The sequence below is a fragment of the Phyllostomus hastatus genome, unplaced genomic scaffold, assembly GCF_019186645.2.
Source record: "Phyllostomus hastatus isolate PE091 unplaced genomic scaffold, TTU_PhHast_1.1 phas_contig_58, whole genome shotgun sequence".
In the NCBI taxonomy this organism is placed as follows: Eukaryota; Metazoa; Chordata; class Mammalia; order Chiroptera; family Phyllostomidae; genus Phyllostomus; species Phyllostomus hastatus.
The window spans coordinates 14,609,366-14,628,382 of record NW_025333916.1 but is presented as its reverse complement, the minus strand read 5'-3'; the positions used below and the strand labels follow the sequence as shown (position 1 = coordinate 14,628,382).

At 37.5% G+C, this 19,017-nt stretch overlaps 1 protein-coding gene across 3 annotated transcripts in view; it reads right to left on the bottom strand.

Moving 5' to 3' along the window:
- Positions 1–14,250: 14,250 nt before the first annotated feature.
- HAPLN1 (hyaluronan and proteoglycan link protein 1) overlaps positions 14,251–19,017 on the bottom strand; it is a 72,185-nt gene continuing 67,418 nt past the window's right edge. For all 3 annotated transcript variants that reach the window (XM_045848067.1, XM_045848068.1, XM_045848070.1), the window contains exon 5: positions 14,251–17,045. In XM_045848067.1, coding sequence (XP_045704023.1) covers positions 16,756–17,045 — 290 coding nt within the window. In that variant the 3' untranslated portion in view covers positions 14,251–16,755. The remainder of the gene's footprint in view (positions 17,046–19,017) is intronic.

Genomic DNA, 19,017 nt, shown 5'->3' with positions numbered 1-19,017 from the left:
ATGAGGATCCTGTTGTAAATATCTGAGAATTGGCTGTGGAAGAAGGTGAGTTTGTCTGTCATCACTGTTAAAAATGTCGTATTTGATTTGTTTTTTTAGTCTGTAAAACTTAAGTATTTTGAAGGAGGTGCTTAGATAATATACAGGAGGTAAGTTCAGGGGGCAGGGTAACTATGAAAAGATTTTTGTGCTGAAAATGCCTTTCATTTAAATTCTTTTCCATGATAAAGACAGAAAACTTATAGGCTGATTTTTTTTGTTTATTTTGTTTTTGTTTTTCTAGTTTCTTTCTTGATGACATAGGCTTCATTCCTTTTATTGCAACCCTTGATTTTCGTTAAGCATGTTGCTAATATTTATATTTAAATCAAGGATCTTTAATCAAGGATCTTTAGGGTCTGGCAGGCAGGAGGATACATAATAAAGTTTTATAGGATATAGTCACAGGGATTGTAAGAAGTGAGAGGAGGCTTTGAAGAAGCACCCACCTGCAAGTCACTTTGCTCTCACTAAGGCCTGCAGCAGACTGTGGACCTCCTGGCCAGCGGGGCTTCAGACAGAAAAACGCCTGCCTTAGTGCCCCCAGCCATGCCCACAGGGTGTGCTTGCAGATGAGAATTAGCAGAGGGTGAATCTCTCAGTCTGGCCCTGCAGGGCTGTAAGCATACTGAATATAGACTTTTCCCAGAAAAACCAAACTGTGTTAATAATGGTTGAAAGATATGTCTCTGTAGGTGGTATATTATCACTAACCCGATGTGCTATATTTGGTGCAGGCCAATTTGAGACACCGAAGAGGAGAATTAGACAATACAGACCATACGGTCGTAACAGAAGGAGCCCTGAGCAGGACTGTCCTCCAAGCCTGTGTGCCTGAGGATCAGGAACATCTTTAATGTCCAAGGATTTAAACCTCAGCGAGGTGGACTTCTCTGCAGGCTGCAGATTGTTGGTGGGGTGGTGGGTTGAAGAAATTATCTCAACCATTGATGGTGGAATTTCTGTTAAAGGGGAAAGTATTCTTATTTTGGAAAATCATTTGTGTAATAGATTGGGGTGAAATATGAGAACTTGGAGGCAGCAAAGTAAAGAGACGTTGGAGTGGTGGAACATTAGGAATAAACAGGGATTTAGGGAAAAGAAAGCCACAAGTAGAGGAGAACAGAGGTGTGGCTGAGCAACATAGAGGCCAACAGACATTTAAGAATAGGCTTTCTTAATGTTCACATTTTAAGTTTCACGTTGCACATTTTACATCTCCTTCTTGCTCACAAAGACAGTTAATGCAGTCTGCTGGATACCTCAAGGCTTTGTTTAATTGCTAAAACAGCCCTTTCTTCACACACCTGAGCCATATGTACATATAAGAATAAAAATGTGTGTGTCTGCCCTGGCTGGTGTAGGTCAGTGGATTGAGCACTGGTTGTGAACCAAAGAGTCACTGGTTCAATTCTCAGTCAGGGCACATGCCTGGGTTGTGCCCGAGGTCCCTGGTGGGGGGTGTGCGGGAGGCAACCACACATTGATGTTTCCCTCCCTCTCTTTCTCCTTCCTTCCCCTTCTCTCTAAAAATAAATAAATAAAATCTTTAAAAAAATGTGTGTGTCTGACATCTGTTCTTAACCCCTGTAAGTATAATTTTAAGATGGTAAAATGTTAATCAGAATGTCTCTCTAAATATCGTGTCTGGGGCCTTTATAGAACTAAAGAGTGTTTACAAGTGGTTTGCGACAGTGCTTTTCTATTTTTTTATATTCATTTTTTGGTAATACACATGAAATCCCATCTGGACTATTTCAAAAGTAATTTTACATGGTGGTTTAAAGTATATTAATCTTACTTTTTATATGGCAAGTCATGGTCATTATTTAAAAAGTAGTTCATTAGTCCAATGTGACATCTCATCATAGCCAATTAACTTTGGATGCTGGTACTCTACCTTGATTTCTAAAGCTTTGCATATACACTGTTAATTAAAAACATTTTTTCCACAAGTTTCACCAGTTAGCAGTTTAATTCTTTCCAAAGTGTTCTCTTGTTTAAATATGAAATCACAACTTATTTTTATCTAGGGACTACTTATCTAGAAACACAGTTATTTTACACTGTAGAAAAACCTAGTCACATACAATTATAGGATATTATGTACTTCCAAATAGTACCACTTTCTCCTAACCCAATTTAGTGTCTGCAACGCTATTGCCCTATATGTTAGAAGAACTCTATCAGCTTGTTCAGATAAGTTTTTCTCTAAAGATAAAGACACTGTAGGTGCTGGTTCTAAAGGGTCAGTTCAGTAGTTCCTGTGCCTAACTCAGTGCCTAACTACTTTTTATATAAAGATAGTGTGAACCTAATAAGTAAAAATTATCCAACTAGTCAGCCAAAGAGAAGTTTATTGATTTGAGAGAGAGAGAGAGAGAGAGAGAGAGAGAGAGAGAGAAACATCGACCAGTTGCCTTCCATACATGCCCTGACTGGGGATCCTAACAAAATCTAGGTATGTGCCCTAACAGGGAATCAAACCCACAGCCTTTCTGGTGTATGGGATGATGCTCCAACTAACTGACTCACCCAGCCTGGGCCAAGCAGTCATATTTTTAAATGCAATTAAATCAATATATCTTAATACATCAGTTTTTTTAAATTCTTCTTTCTTAGCCTGATCTTGAGTTGAACATGTTTGTTTTCTGTCTCTGACTGCAGACTCTAATCCCATCTCTCCAGCATTCTGCTCAGCAGCAGTCTCCTACATTATATGATGTGGTTGCTCATGCTAAAAATTTAGAATTTACTTTGAAATCACTAGAAGTTTCCCTGCTCTCAACACTTAAAAAATGCATATATAGTTGAAAAAAAATAAGCTCCTATTCAAAGCTTATAGGGAAATTCTTTACTCAAAGTACTTATTTCTTTCATGTAATTATTGTTCTATGAAGCTATTTGTGCAATTCCTTAGTTTCAGATTTTTGTTTGAATAGAACACATAAAAAGTTTTCCAGAACTTAAGTATTTTATTGCTATGGGCTAATAGAATCTTGAAAACCAGTCATTTGACCTACTATATGGATGAAGATGAACTCTGTGGAAGATGTAAACACTGTCCTTTGGACACTGAGTTCCTGGTGAACAGGGACGGTGCAGACATGCTACTTCAGTGTTCATGTGGTATTAGTACAGATTTCCTTCTAGCAGCAATGTTGATGTGGGCTAGCTGCTTCTGACTGTTCTGAAAAGCTACAAAGATAAAAAGTCATAAACTAGAATTTTTAATTTTGGCTCAAGGCATGATCAGGATTACCTTAAAATTTGTTTTAATCTTTTGTAACCACAGAGCTATCATCACGAAAACAAGACCTGGGAGCTGCTAATGATTAGATGAGATGAATGTATAGCTTCACTGGATCTGCTGTGTGACTGGGAGCGAGGAAGACCATGAGGGTTTGGAAAGAGAGCCTTCCTAACAGTTTGGATGATGCTGTGTCCTGGTCCCCACAGGGCTTCCTCTGCTAGAAGAGCAGCCCCTCCTTTGTTATCGGTGAAGTTGGTCCTGCCTTGCCTGGAAGCCTCAAACAACTTCACCCAAGATGGTTATGCTGCAAAGGTGACTCTTCTCATGACCTGTCCTTCCTATCTCTCATTTTTCAACCTATCACTGCAGTTAGGCCCTAGCTAGCCCCAGGCAAACAAGTACAAAGTGTGACTGGAGAGGAGAGGGCTGGCAAAAAAAGATTTGCAGGACGTTGATAATTTACCAAAGGGCGGCTTGGGCATCCAGACTAAAGGCCCTAGATCAGGAAGACATGATTTTAAGAGATACTTGTTTTCCTAGCTGCTGGGCATGCTGGCTGCTGAAAACTCACATCTAAATCCCTTAGTAAAAGTTGACTTCTGCTGAAGAGCCTCCTTGGAGCAGCCTACTTCCAAGGACGGATCAGTTCAGGGACACAAACACCTTGCCCCTTCCCTCAAGTCAGGACAAGCCTAAAGATCCATTCTACTTCTTGAGTGCCCGTGGGCTTGGCTAAAGCTTCTGTTGTAAGAGCCTTGTCATTCAGCTTGTCCCTCTGCTCAACTCTTCTTCTCTTGGCCCCTCACAAGTGTTATTCCTGAGTACACTGTGCTAAAGACTTCCTGCATTCAATCTACATCTTAGAGTCAATTACCAGCAGAAGGTGATCTAAGACAGCCACTGCCAGCAGTAATCTGCAGAAGCCAACTCTAAGATGGAGTATTGGAGGCAGACCCTGTGCTGTGGCGAGCAGTGAGGACCCTGTTCCTGCTTGTAGAGCTTATGTATAGCTCCTGGAATGTGCCCTTGGAAGCAGTAAGTAAAGCAACTCTTACCTCTGTAACTGGAAGGCAGAGAAAGCTAAGGAGTGGTGGCCTCAAGGGACAATTCTGCACTGACTCAGGCCCACACCCCTCCTTTGTGTCTATAGGGACAACATGCAAAGACTTTCTGCTTTTCTTTTTTTGCTCTTCTGTCCACATGGTAGTCCCTTTTCTCTCTTCCCATCCACTGGGGAGCAGTAACTGTGCCACCCCCCGCCCCCCATGCCAGGAGGCATCGGACTCTCAGTCTCCTGTTAAACCAGTGCTGTTGAAGGGTTGAGTATCTTAGAGTTCTTCCTTAGGCTCTGCAGGGGTCTGACCCCAGCACGTGGAGGGAGGAAGCCCTCAGGGTGTGAGTAAACACATTCAGTATTTGTGAGGAAGGATGCAAACTGATATTTTAACATACTATTGTACCACATCATAAATCTCTATATGTTTGTTGTGTGAGAGGCAGCAGAAAATTAGTTTGAGAACTGCTGAAATACACATTTTTGATGAAGCCAATCAGGAAACATTTCAGTCAAATCTGGAAGTCTGCTTTTAAAATTCAAGGGCTCTTTCAAGTTTCATTTGGACAAGTAACGTGCATTTCTACTCATTTATATAGCAAGCTGAGGAGCACTTGTGGACTAGGAAATCTACCTTATGACCCTGATTTCTTCCCATGCTTACTAACTCGTATTAAATCACCCACTAAAACTTGAACACGTGTCAATAGCATTTTCCCGTTGCATAATTTGCTCTTTATTAAAGGATACACAAAGAGGAGAAACTCAATTATTTTAAGAAAAAAGTTAGATTAGGTGGAATTCTGCATATTTGTCAGCCATCTGGTTCACAAACTCCCCAGGGATCCTGAACAGATTGCAACTAAAAAGAATTTGAACTTGAATGACTTTTAAATTGGGACATAAAATGTGGCAGCTCAGACAATGCACAGATACTTAACAAGGATTAATGAATAGATCTATTTTGAGCCTTTTGCTTTGTGATGTTTTCTTTTCTTTAGAGAGAACTAAAAAGGAGGCAAACACTTGTTAATAATTTAATGAAAAACCCTCCCTAAAAGTCTTCTGCTCTGAGTGACCCTTTTCACTTACCAGTTGGCAGGGATACAGGTTATCACTAGTTAAGTTCTTATATAAAGGAAACTCCTATAAAGGAAAGTCAAGGTGTTTTATAGGTAAGTATGCACACTGAAATGTAACAAACCTCATTTTATCTTAGCATTATTCTCATTTTTCACATCTGACTCACCTCTTTAGCTGTCTCCCCCTCAGTCCCTCTGCGCCTTGACTGAGGGCTAGGGCGAGCAGCGCGTGGCAGCAGGTGCTGCTGGAAGTGTGTAGGAGTTGGGGAACTGCGGACAGAACTGGGTCTCAAGAAACTGCAGTGTTTCTACATCAGAGACGCTGTATGTCAGAACAGGAATGACCAAGTCCCAGGTCAGAACACAGCTCAATTTCAGTTTATACTTGTTTGTCTGGCAAACACCAATTTTAGATCCTTTAAAAGTAATTAACTAGAACCCTATCCATACTGTCCCTTCCCCCATTAACTGCCCAAACTGTAGGTACCTCACTCCACTGAGGGTCTGCAGTCACTGCCAACACAGGCCCTGTCAGCAGGTGCCCCACGGTTTTTATTTAAAGACATATCAAACCTTTCACGGATGTAACTGACAGTTTCGAGACATTTGATTCTAAGTTTGAATCCTAGAAAAAGGATCTTCAATCAATGAAAAAAAAAAGACTTACTTGCTACAGAAAGCTCTACTAAGCCACGAAAAAGTATTTCTGGTTCAAATGTCACCAGTCTTGTATTTTAAGAAACTTCAACTGTTCAGTGCATGCAGAAAATTTCCAAAGGAATATGTGTGACAAATTTTACATTGTGTTTGGTTTCACAACTCAACAAATGTTTTTAAAAACATGTATTTGTGAATAATTTTGGTAGTTGTTTTTTTGAAAAATACATTACCAGGAACAGAATCATTGTGTCTATTAGAAGTATGGATGCAACTTAATATTTTGACTATTGGGCAAAACTGTTTATCTTAAGTTGATCGTCACCAGATTGAAGAAGAAATAACTTGCTTTATGCAGAGCATGGCGTATAGTAGACTAAGGGGTAATTGTTGTAAGCTTCCAGGCTCCAGCTTTGGATAAAATTCATATATTGTGCTTGGAGAGAAAATCACAAATGATGGTGTTGACGATAAAGAAAATTATTGATGATGAATATGGCATTTATGGAACACTAATTAGTGCCAGGCATTCTTAGAAACACTTACACATATTAATTCACTTAATCAACAAATAATCTTAATCAGAGGGATAAGGGCTGCCTGGGTTTCTTTCCTAACCTCAGGCACTCATAGAAAGACAGCAGCAGATAAGAGATTAGCAATGAGTAAACTCTCCCATGGATTCCTGGAGAAGGGCAGCCCTGACTGAGCCCCAGACTCATGGCTGGTTTCGGGAGGAGCACACCTTTGTAGTTCTGGTGGACACTGCAGCAGGAGCTTGGTTGTGGCCACCTTAGAGAAGCTGTAACAAAGCCCCACTGGGGAGCATTAGTTTCTTTCCTCTCCCTTCTACTCTAATCATCTGCCATGTAATAGAAAACGCAGGCATTTCTTAAAAAAGTGGCTGTTGTCCCTATGAGGGATCCAGGACAAGCGTGTGTTTTGAGTTGTTACAATGATTAGAAGAGCGCAATCACTAACAGTGAGTGGCTGGAAGATTGAAGAATACTAAGTGCTTGAAAGGTGAGATAATCCCGGACAGGAAAGGATCATTTTTATCCAAAATGCCCAGGGCCCTTCTTGAGAAAAACTAGAAGTGGTTCAGACCCTCACCGAGAAATATCCAGGGGGTTTTAAAGTGGTGGGACTGGAACAAAGTATGATGAAGGAGGGAGGAAGTTACAGAATCTAATCTGAAATATTTTTTTCCAATTTTGGGAGGAAAATTTTAGCTCCAATGAGAATGTATTAATATTGTGACATGTTAATTTGTTAAGTAATTTTTGTATAATATACCTTTGCTGTGGAAACTTTAGAAGTAGGAACAGAAGTAGGAAAAAGGATAACCCCGATCAACATACTAGTGTACTTACTGCCTTTCAGGATTTACTAGACATAGGATGGCTTGCAGATCATTGAAATCATAAGGACAACACACAATTTTAATTCTTTCTGATTATTAGCATAGAAGAGAATAACTTTCATAGCCTCAGATCATTCCTGTATGCTTGTAAATTTTAGTTTTTTTAAAGGTTTGTATATGTGAAAAGTCATTAAGTATTTACATTTCAAATAGAAGTGACCTTTAATTACGTTTTAAGTGCTTTATTTATCCTTGCATAATTTCAAACAACATTGGGAAGAGTTTGTTTATATTGCATGTCAAAATTGACTTGTGAAGTAATTGCTTTAGCAAATAGCATGGGGCATTTCTTCACATCAGCTGTCATGGGGACAGTTGTCCACGGACTCTCCACACCGTTAGGTGTCGTTCTCTAGACACTGCTACGCTGCACTGATTGTGACTCTAAGTTTCCAAAGTTTATCCCGAACAGTGCTCTTCCACCAAATCCTTCAGACTTTGATGCCTGGAGTTTCCGACACTGGCCTTTTACAATGGAGCCAGTTTTCAATGAATTTGTCATATGTCAGCAGTTTTCTGGAACTTTTTGGTGTCAACTAACTTATATTGTTAGTATACATTTCTACTTATTGTCTATTCTTTTTAATCTAGTTAGGTTATTGGTTAACATTTTTCATTTTTTCTTTCGAATTTAAAATTATTATTCTCAATGGAGGGAATACAACATAGAACTTCATCCTTTTGGTTTTTTGCAAGGAAGTATTCTGATACCCTTCATGTCTTTAGCCACTAGTCTTTCCTTTATGTCCTCTAAAGCTGGGGAAAGAAGGAGCAGATCCATTGGTCTCTGTGCTCTCTGCAGGACCCATAGGATTAAAGAAGCTGAAGAACAGTAATGGGTATTTCAAGCTAATTTAATTTAATTTTCTGTCCTGTTGTTCATGTTTTTCACTTGCATCGGGGTGACTTGTAGCAGACTCAAATTGCTATGCCAGACCCATAAGCCATTAGGAAATCAGTTATTGTTTTATTATGACATAGTTATGACATTCTATATTTTTAGGGTTGATTAATCAGTTAATTAATTTAGCAAGTATTTAAAATCTATGTTGCTGATCTAATTTTTATTTAAAATGATGACTTATTTGCATATATAATAGAAAATATGTTATTAATCAAAATAAAGCTTTATTTTTCCCCTGGGTGTTTGGATTATGAATGATATTTATTTTCTTTTTGTTCTTATCTGTATTTTCCAGTATTTTCATTATAAATGTGTTATATGTGATAAGAAAATATTAATGTCATTTAAAAATGACATTTATAGCACTACACTAGACTTTGAAATGAAAGTGGAGAATTATTAAAATCATATTAATAGTCTGTGCTTTTGTAAACTTACAATTTAGCTTAATGACCAAAAGTATATGCAAATAGAAATATTAATTATATTTTAAAAGTTTGCATAGTAACAAATGGACCATAATGATATTTCAAGGTAGTATTTAATGATGAAGGATAATGAATTTAATTTCAAATAATCTCACTTAATTATGAGAAAAACTTATAATATTGGTATCCTGATCTCTTTTTTTGGATGAGGAAACTGAGACCTGTTTACCTGTTTGACTTGTGAATCTAGGTATAGACTATAACAAGAACTAATACTTACAGAGTGTTTACTATGTACCAGGAGCTGTTCCATCATTTTCTATGAAGTTAAGTATGGTGCAGTGGTTAAGAGAGAGAATCCTTCAACCATCTCTTGACTTAAATCTTCACTATGCTCCTCTGAGCAAGTCATTTAACCTTATTACTCCTTGTTGGGAACCGCCCTGACTGGTATCAGAGGCTGAAACCCCCACCTAGCTAAGGCTAAGGGAACGCCCTTGGAACCGTAAGCCAGCAAGGAGACAAAAGCTTATCTCCCTGGCAGGAATGCTGCTTCTGCTGCTTTATTCATGACTGAACCCCCCAAAAGCTTGGTCGGTTAGCCAAAGACGGGTAAGATTCCCCACGGGGGAACGACCTAAGCCAGGCACGATCACTTTGGGAGGCCCCCCAAAAGAAGGACTTGGGGGGGCTGCAGCAAAAGGGGGTGATGGACCCTCACTCCTCGGCTTTGACATAGCCTGAGTTCTCAGCGTCTGGGAGAAAATCTCCTTATCTCTTGGTTACCTAGTTCCCTTGCTCCACCTAAGCCTGAAACAATGACAGGGTGGTGCAGCTCGGTACTGAGAAGTGCGGATTCCCCAGGGTGATCAGGCCTAAGAAAGAACATGTAAATTACTGTGAAACCTTCTTTGTTTAGAATGCTTTCACTTGAATGAGAAGGGTCTTAGGAGGAAGTTAGTTTGTTCCTCAGTCTTACAGCTCTTTGACCCCCAACTCAATAGACCGGCAGAGTTCTTTGTTTTCTATAGTTCCTTACTTCCCCTAATGAGTACTATACTTTACCTGAATTATTATGCAAAATGAGCCTAATAAAAGCAGGTATGGATGGTAAATCAGGCGCTCCCCCACTGGGGGGGTGGCCATTTCGTCCCTACTTCCCCACAGAAACTAGTTTGTCTCTGTGCATGTGTCGTTTTTTCTCACGTGTTTATCGTCGAGCCATCCACAGCGTTCCGTGGTCACTGCTGGCTGGTGACCCACGCGCAACAACTCCTTTGTTTTCTCATGTAAAAAATAGATAATAATACCTACATTATAGAGTTAGGTAAATTAAATAAATTGTATATGTAAAATATTCAGCACACAATGATATATTGTGTTAGCCATTACCAAAATATATTAACTCATGTAAATTTTATAACTCAGTGATGCAGACATTGAAGAGATGGGGAAACCAAGGTTGAGAAACATCCTACGGTTTGGCCAGGGACAGTATGTGGCAGATCTGGATTTGAACTCCAGGTATCTGGCTCTAGAGTTTGTGCTCTTAACCACTGTACTGAATAGTGTCTTCAGATTATAAAACAGTGCAATGTCTTTTATTCAGTGAGTAAATTAGTGATAGGTAAAGAGGACTGCATATTTCCATATGTGTGCACAATAAAATAAAGATGATTTTGGAAGACAGCCGATTTATACATTTTAACATGTACACTTATACTATTAAAAAGTAGAAGTTGTTTCTGACACCTGGGAAGTTTATTTCATCAAACCATGTATCCTTTCTCAAGACAAAGGTAGATTTCTTTCTCCTCTCTCCTCCCTCTTCCCTTTCCACCTCTCTTCCTCCTCATCTCCTCCACCCTAGATTCTCTTGTCTATCTTGCCAGCATGTGCTGGCTTGTGTGTGTATGTGTGTGAGGGTCATTGTTTGTAATGTAAGGCTCACAGTGGAGCTAGCTCTTTTATTTCTGAGATATAACTGAAATCTCAGAAGCCATTGACTTTCATGTGGAATTTGATTCTTTCCCCCAAAATATTTTATACAACTACTGTTATAGCCCCTGGGTGTCAATACTTTAGACTGGGAAGAGTTTGATATCAAAATAATATATAAATTGTTTAAAGTCACTTTTACAGAAGTGACAATAGTGGAGCAGGCATATAAATAGCTTATTAGATGCATATCTGCTCATGGGAACTATCACCAAAAGAAAAGACTAAATCAGATAAATTAAATATTGGAATAGTATTCCAAATTCAATCAAATTTACACCTATTATATACTACTTAAAAATTACTTTTTATTGAATTCTTAATATCAGTATAATTTTATATCAATTGAATGGTTTCACTTTTCTCCTAAATCTATTAAGACCAGTGGTTCTCAACCTTGGCTGCTTATTAGAATTAGCTGAGGCCGGAGGAGGTTTACAAAATCGTTAGGTCCAGGCTGCACTCTTGACCATAATCTGTTGAGGAGAGACCCAGGCCTCAATCTTTTCCTAATTCTCCCAAGTGGTGTAAATATGCTGAATACAACTGCTTTTATTAGGTTACTGAAGTCCCATGCATATTGAACTTAAAAACTGGCTATTAACATTCTGTCAGAACAGCAGAAGTCTCTTCTCAGCCACTTGATACTTGGCTCTCATCACAGGAGTATCTTTCCATGGAGTAAGGATGTTCCATTTGGCAAAAGTAGAGCACAGGAAGAACCCCCAAAGACTTTATCTTTTCCCTGGGCTCACAGCAATCATTACACATGAATATGTTTATTTCTCAGAATAATAAATGAGTGTTCTGCAGCTCTGGTTTTAGATTCCCATGCAAGATTCTCAGCATCTTTAAGGGAGGGCTTTTCAAAGACTCTAAAACCTCAAACCCATTTTTCCTGCTGTCTACATATATAGTATGTGAGTTCTGCAAAGCAGAGTGTTTACTGATGAAAATCAATGGGAGAAACATAAAAACAAAACAAAATATATTTCAAACAGGACAAAGAGTTGATGATTGAGCCCATTCCTTAGAAAACAATTACAAGAATAAAATATTCTTAGAATCCTTATATTTGTTGATAAAACCAATAGTTTCATTGCTAGGTAATGGAAAATCTGAAGTTTCTCTACATCTGGGGAGGACTCCCTAAATAAACAGAAATCAGGCTGCAGTCAAGTACCAACTAAATGAAAATGCTGCTTCTTAGTAGCTGAGGCAGGTGATTCTACACAGCCCCAGTGGACAGAAATAGGCTGAGAAGGAGAATTGGTGGATTTCAAGAATGATGTGGAATCGCCTTCTGGGCTGACCCATGTTGTTTCAGATGATGAGTGGCTGTGAAGGTAGCAAAAGTTTATTAGCCTAAAAGAAATATGGAGAAAATAAATAAGCTTGATTTGCTTCTCTGTAGAAAAAAAAGTGTGTAGTGAATTTCCTTCTAAGACTAGGGGACGTAGCTTGCTGTCAGTTGTCTAATATATCTATCACCTACTGAGAATCAAGGACTACAGAGATACTCTCAGTTGTGCATCTAAACAATCCTCAGTGGTCTGCCCAAGAAATCAAGACAGGAAGGGAAATATCAGGTTCAGGTTCTTCTTAGTTCATCCCTGTGTTCCTCTTACACCCCAATAATCTTTTTGCTTTCACTATTCTCCTTACATATCTGACTGTCCTGGACAGGGTCCATTTTATTCAAGAATAGTCTTAGTATTAAGCTTTGTCACTTGGTTGGGAACTAAGGACATCACATCTGAGCAGGGTAGCTTGTTTTTATTTAAGCATAATGAAACTCCATTGGACCCTTCAGTGTTAGTACCAGGAGGTTTTATACATGACCAGGTTGTAGCAATAGATGAAATTTGCTAGCAAGGTAAAAATAATATACTTCATCTATGTGAGAAAATAAACACTAAAAGCAGATGCTTTAGTCCTTGGACTTTCTTCTCCAAAGTCTTTCATTGTATTTCAAATAAGAATGGGAAAAATTTTGGTGCATTTTCTGTCTGAAATGTGAATGACTCAAAATGTTTTGAGTATGTTTGTGTTGAAATCACTGAATCAGTAATGAACTCTTGTACCTAAGAATTCATTTCTATATACTAAGAAAATCCAGAAACTACTTCCCACGTTGAATATTCAGGAAAAAGATGGAAATATTAAAAAATGTTCCTTGTTGGAATGTAGCAAATTTACTATGAAAATAAAAATCTTTTAATTCAGTGTTAATAATTGAAGTTATAAATTACCTCAAGTATTTTAATCAAATTACTAATAACACAGATTTCTGGAATTGTTAATCATAAGAAAAATAAATTATGCTTTGAATCATATAAAAAGAAAAAAGCAATAGATTTTGGGACAGTACTAATGTTGATTTAGCAACACCATAGATATACTTCTTTTTTTAAGTTTACAAAAATTCCAGGAAATGGAAATTTCTATGTGGTTACAATTTGAACATAAATGTATTAGAACAAAATGGGTTAAATATCTTTTCTTAAAATAATGTATTTATAGAGTTTGACACAAAGGATAATAACTAAGGTTGTACAACTCAGAAGAATCAAAAGATACTGCAGTAACACAAAATTGTCTTTTAATGTTTGTTTACCAGTTCATTGTATCTTACAGAAAATGAAAACATTTTTTTTCTTGTAATACAGATTGGTTCTTTTCCTCAGATTTGTATTCAGTAGGTATTAAATTCCTTTAAATACTGATTGTCTTTTGATCAGATGGCTTAATGACTTTTTGTATTTTGTATTTATTTCGTACATCATTGCTGCTCTGGCAGTAGTGAGCTATGATACAGTTAACTTCTCAACAAAACTGTCAGTTATCCATTGATCATTCTCAATGCATTCTATGCTGAAAACTGAGAGTAATTCTCTTTTACTCCCCCCTCACAGTGGTCAGCTACTCTGTGAGACCACCATATTCTTTGGAGCACTGAAATCAAGAAACCCAGTATGGCTGCCAGCAACCAAATTGGAATCTCCTTTGAGTCTACTTTGAATTGCCAAAATAATAAGCGACTATATTATTGCATAAAATAAAACTTTAACAGGTACCGGCCCCCTTTCTATGAGAGAGTTTAAATGTACAAAAACCATATCTGACTAAAAATTACGGTGATAAAATATGGCAGCAGTCATTAAAAGAAGGCTTCCAGTGTTAATATGGTTAACTTGTGTCCATTCCTATTCTTTTTATATGAACCATGTCTTATTGATGGGTTTTAAAATGTAGGTGTCTCAATCCAACTCCAAGATAAACTTTGCTGCTTATATGTGTTAATGGCCACATGTGTTAATTATGGACAAAATGATCAAAACAAGATTTTCTAACCCAGTGTCCCATCTTATCTCTTCTTGATAGTCTTGGAACTCAAGCTTGAGGGGCAATTTCTGAATTAGCCAATGTGCTGACTTTCTGTTAGTAGTTGTACAAGGATAATCTGTCTTTTCCCAACATTCTTAGTGAGATATCTTGGTCAATGAAGTAGGAAAGAAAACATTTGGTGGGAAAATGGCAAATGGTAACATTAAAAAAAAAACTATTCAAGTAGAAGTCCAAAGGGGTAAGGAGATTCTCATCCTTTAGGGGAAAGTAAGAAGATAAAAATTCTGCCCGGCAGTTTTCTTTTTAAGAACTTTTTTACAAGCTTGGAAAAATGGTGTTCAATCAGTATAGATTTTAATCAGCTAACAGTCCAGAGTATTTGATCAGCACCAATTCCTATACTAATAAGTATTCAAAAGTTAAGAAATGTTAGCGACTATGCTTAACATTATAAAGGTAGAGTTTTGCAGCAATAACTGAAAATTATGTATCTGTTCAATATAAATTTGTTCCCATTTGCATTTCCAATAAAATTCTTGTATTGTGGGTAATAATCGTTCAAGTATAAGCTTCCTCCAATGAACTCACCTCCATAGTTGAGGTGTTAAGAGTCACTCTTTTGGAGATAGTACTCTAAAAATAAATCTTTAAATAAAGTGTTTATCTTATTTGAGACCATTCAGGAATTTTTAACTTAAAAGTTCAAGTTCTATTTGTATCACCAGTATTTGAGTTAAACCTCACAATCTCTTTGGATTTATTTTTGTAATTTTTGTACAATTTGCATATCCAATCTAATGTAAAAATGTGCATGCATACATTGTTATCTTTTAATAATTAAAGCATCTGAAAATCTCCAGCTATGTTCTTGATAAAAGAAGTGATTTACTTTTACTTACAATATTTTGTCTGGATAATGTATGAATATAGTTATGGTTTTATGGACTTCCAATTATTCTATACCTTCCACAAATGTAATCTACATTTAGAGAGTAAATTTATTAGAATTATTACAGCACTTTAAATGCAACCACAATCAATTCAGGAAACAGATTTATTTACTCATGTTCATGGGAGGAAAATCTACATAAAAACATTCATGAAAGCATGCCAGCTATGTCATACTTGGATTATTATACTAAATCCCATTTATTAGAACTCATTGTGAAACAATGGGAAACCATAAAATGTAATTTGAATACAAATATTGGTCCCTGTGGGGTCTCAACAGTCATAAAAATATAGGAAAACAGAGCTTTATTTAAGATTGGAGCTGCTGATGCAGAAGTTGCTTTTCTGAAGCTGGCTTTTTTCCCTTTCGCTTACAGCCCTGACGATTTTAGTGTAAACTCTTTGATGACAGCTTCAGTGTTTCATTTACACATAACGATGGCCAGCAAGGAGAGTGACATCATTCACCACCGTTTTCTTATGGAGGAAGGTTTAGAATTACTTTGTTGACTTCCTTTTCCTCAACCACAGGCACCAGTTGGGCTTTCTAGTGTAAATACAAATAAGAAAAATAAGAATTTTGAAAGTTGGGTCTATATTTCTTGGTTAGGAATGTGTGTAGTTATTTATTCCTGTTATGAATTAAAATTTTAAATGTAATGTAAATAAGAAGGAAATATTAAATAGCTTAAAGTTATTTTTATAGGACAATAACATTTCATAAGCTAACATAAAATCAAGCTGCTAAATTTTACAATTTTTCTGTCCAGCAGTTTATCTATATAACTGCCCTGAGTAGATGCTAAATGCTGCTTAGCCAATGGCCCTTAGAATTTAAATATAACTCAGTAAAGCTACTCAAAAGATAAGACAATTCTTCTTAGGCATGTGTAATTTTAATAATAAGAAGGTAGGAGTCTCTTGTGGGTTAAATATTATCTGCTTATTTAAATCTCATACTTCATATAAACGGGGTTATTAAGGAGTTTTAACTGTGCTTATCACTATGCATTGGAGTCCATATGAATTTTACTATATGTTTTGGTCAAAAAGGCAGGATTTTAAACAGTAAAACATTCTATTGGAGAATTGAAATATTAACTTTTAAAAAAGTGTAGATTTTTTTCTTGTGAAAGTGAGTTTTGTGCAACCTTTCAGAATCTCAGTTTATGTAAAGAAGCCTGCATTTCAAGACTGTTGCTCTAATTTGTTTGTTGTAGTGCATTTCAAAATTGTACAAATGTGTAAAATTTGTGCTTGTGGAAGCTGCTGCTCTGAGTAGCTTTACTTTCCTTAATTTAATCCCAGCAGTCCTCAGTTTATTGCATGCCCCGTTCATGGAGGGATACTTCGTTGGGATGATGTAGCCTAAACAGTTTGGCTCTAAAGCCTCCTTTATGTAGCACTTCCCTTAGAATTATATTAATTTATAATATATATTGAATGATAGCTTTACAAAAACAAATTAATGAATTGATCTTTATGAAAATGACTCTTTACAGTAAGTAAAAAAAGGGTTATCACAGTTTTGGTAACTTGCATGAGTTCATATTGAAGAAAAAAAAAACCTTTCACATGTTCTTAATGACTCTGAACTTGCCGTGCTCGGGGGGCACGCTCAGTTGTATGCTCTGAAGCAGTAGACACCATACAGCTTATGCTTTTTATCTGGGAAACCCACGAAGCGCACTGCAGCCTCTGTAGGACTGCAGCGCCTTCTTGGCCTAGAGATAGGGTAGCGGACACTGCCGTCCTCCAACCAGCCCGCATCGCAGCGGTCATAGCCCAGAAGTTTCCAGGCAGCGAATATCTGGCCCACTTTCGCAATCTGAGCACCGTCATTGAGACAAGCCTGCACCGCTTCATCATAGGTCAACTTGGTGGGGTGGATCAGGTAATAAAAACGGCCTGCGGGGAGAGAGAGAGAGAGAGAGAGAGAGAGATCAATGGGTCTGTGTGTGCCTGAGCCATGCAGAGGTGGAAGGAGCCCCACAGAGAAGTGTTTCTCAGGATAATGGGAAATAGAGTCATGTGTGAACAGTTTTTGGAACCTAGGATTCTCAATCAAATATAGTGCTCCTAAATCACTCTCCATTAATTACTTAGTTTTTTTTTTTTCCTGGCCCCTTAATACATGTTCAGACATACCCTTTTATAGCTTTAAAAAGGAAAAGGGAAATGACAGATGAAGTTTCTGTTCACTAATTAGTGACTAAAAGGGCCCTTCTGTGGCAATAGAGAAGACAGAATTCCATGTTAAAAGCAAGAGCTATTTAAATTCTAGCTGTAGCAAGACTGAACCCCAGCACAAGTTTCTGGAGAGGCAAAATTTGAATGTGAAAGGATCAAAAAACATTCCTGACATAAAAGTCCATTAAAAAAAAATCAAAAGCCCTCAAGTCCTTTTCATCACAGGTATCAATAAGACATTATTCTTATTCAAAGACTACAGTATGAAAATGCAAAAAGAAAAAAATACAGGAAGACACTTGCCATAAATAATACTGGCTCAGAATGTGAACCTAGTCTGTTCACTCACCAGCAAAAGGATGATTTATTTATTTTTTTCAACTTTCCTCTGTGGGAGCCTGATACCTAACTTTTTCTTTTTTTTTGTTTCACAAGAGCAATTTAAAGTTAGTCTCCCCACTAACTGAATAGTGTTAATTACTAAGATTCCTTCAACATGTATTAAATACCCATAAAATGTATAAAATATGACAGCACTGACTGAAGTGATACACGCCAATTGAATATTTTCTCAGACTTTTTTCAGATAGAATATAATCACTCTTGTGTTTGATTATACATGAAATATAGATTATTGAAGTATAAATTAATGCTTGCAGTACTTTCTAGACTAAGATGACGTGATCTGGAGAAAGGGTAGAGCCATTGGAACATTAGCTAGTTCTATCACTTACACCAGTGTCAGCAAACTACAACACCTGAGTCAAATAAAGTTTTATTAAAACATAACCGCCCTGGCTGGCATAGTTCAGTGGATTGAGCGTGGGCTGCAAACCAAAGCATTGCAGGTTCAATTCCCAGTCAGGGCACATGCCTGGGTTGCAGGCCACGGCCCCCAGCAACTGCACATTGATGTTTCTCTCTCTCTCTCTCTTTCTCCCTCCCTTCCCTCTCTAAAAATAAATCAATAAAATCTAAAAAAAAGATAAAAAAAAACCATAACCACACCTATCCATTTAATACTGTCTATGGCTGTGTTTGTGTTACTATGTACCACATTAAATTTTTTACTTGCAAAAGAGACCATATGGTGTGCAAAGCAAAAATATTACTATCTGGCCCTTTACAGAAAATTTGATGATCCTGATCCCTTGCTATTTTTTTCAAAGCATGTCACCAGGGAAATAAAATAGATGGGGCCAGGGTTTGCTTCATGGGTGTATGACCTGTGCAGTTAGACATGGTCTCATAATTGGTTTAATGCTCTGCTGTCACCATCTTAAAATCCTCAATAATTTTGGAACAAGGGACCAACATTTTCATTTTGACTGGGCCCCTTTCATTATGCAGCTGGTTCTAGAAGGAGCAGGGCAAGGTTGGGACTTTTGTTGAATGCAAAGAATCAGTCATCCACATTGAGGAAACATGAACCTCTTCTCTTCAGCTCTCACCTCCAATGCTATTTCTACTGAGTTTTCTTACAAAGCACTCTTCATCCTCAACCTTGCTGATCATTTATGACTGTACTGACATTAGAATGCAGTGAAAGAGAACATGACACAGAAGCCACCCTTACTTCATTTGAGAGAGCTATATCCTAGGGAGGGTATAGAGGGGCAACATCACCTTTGGCAACAAAAAGCAGACCCTAGACAACATCACACGGTAAACTATTTCACAGGACCAATCA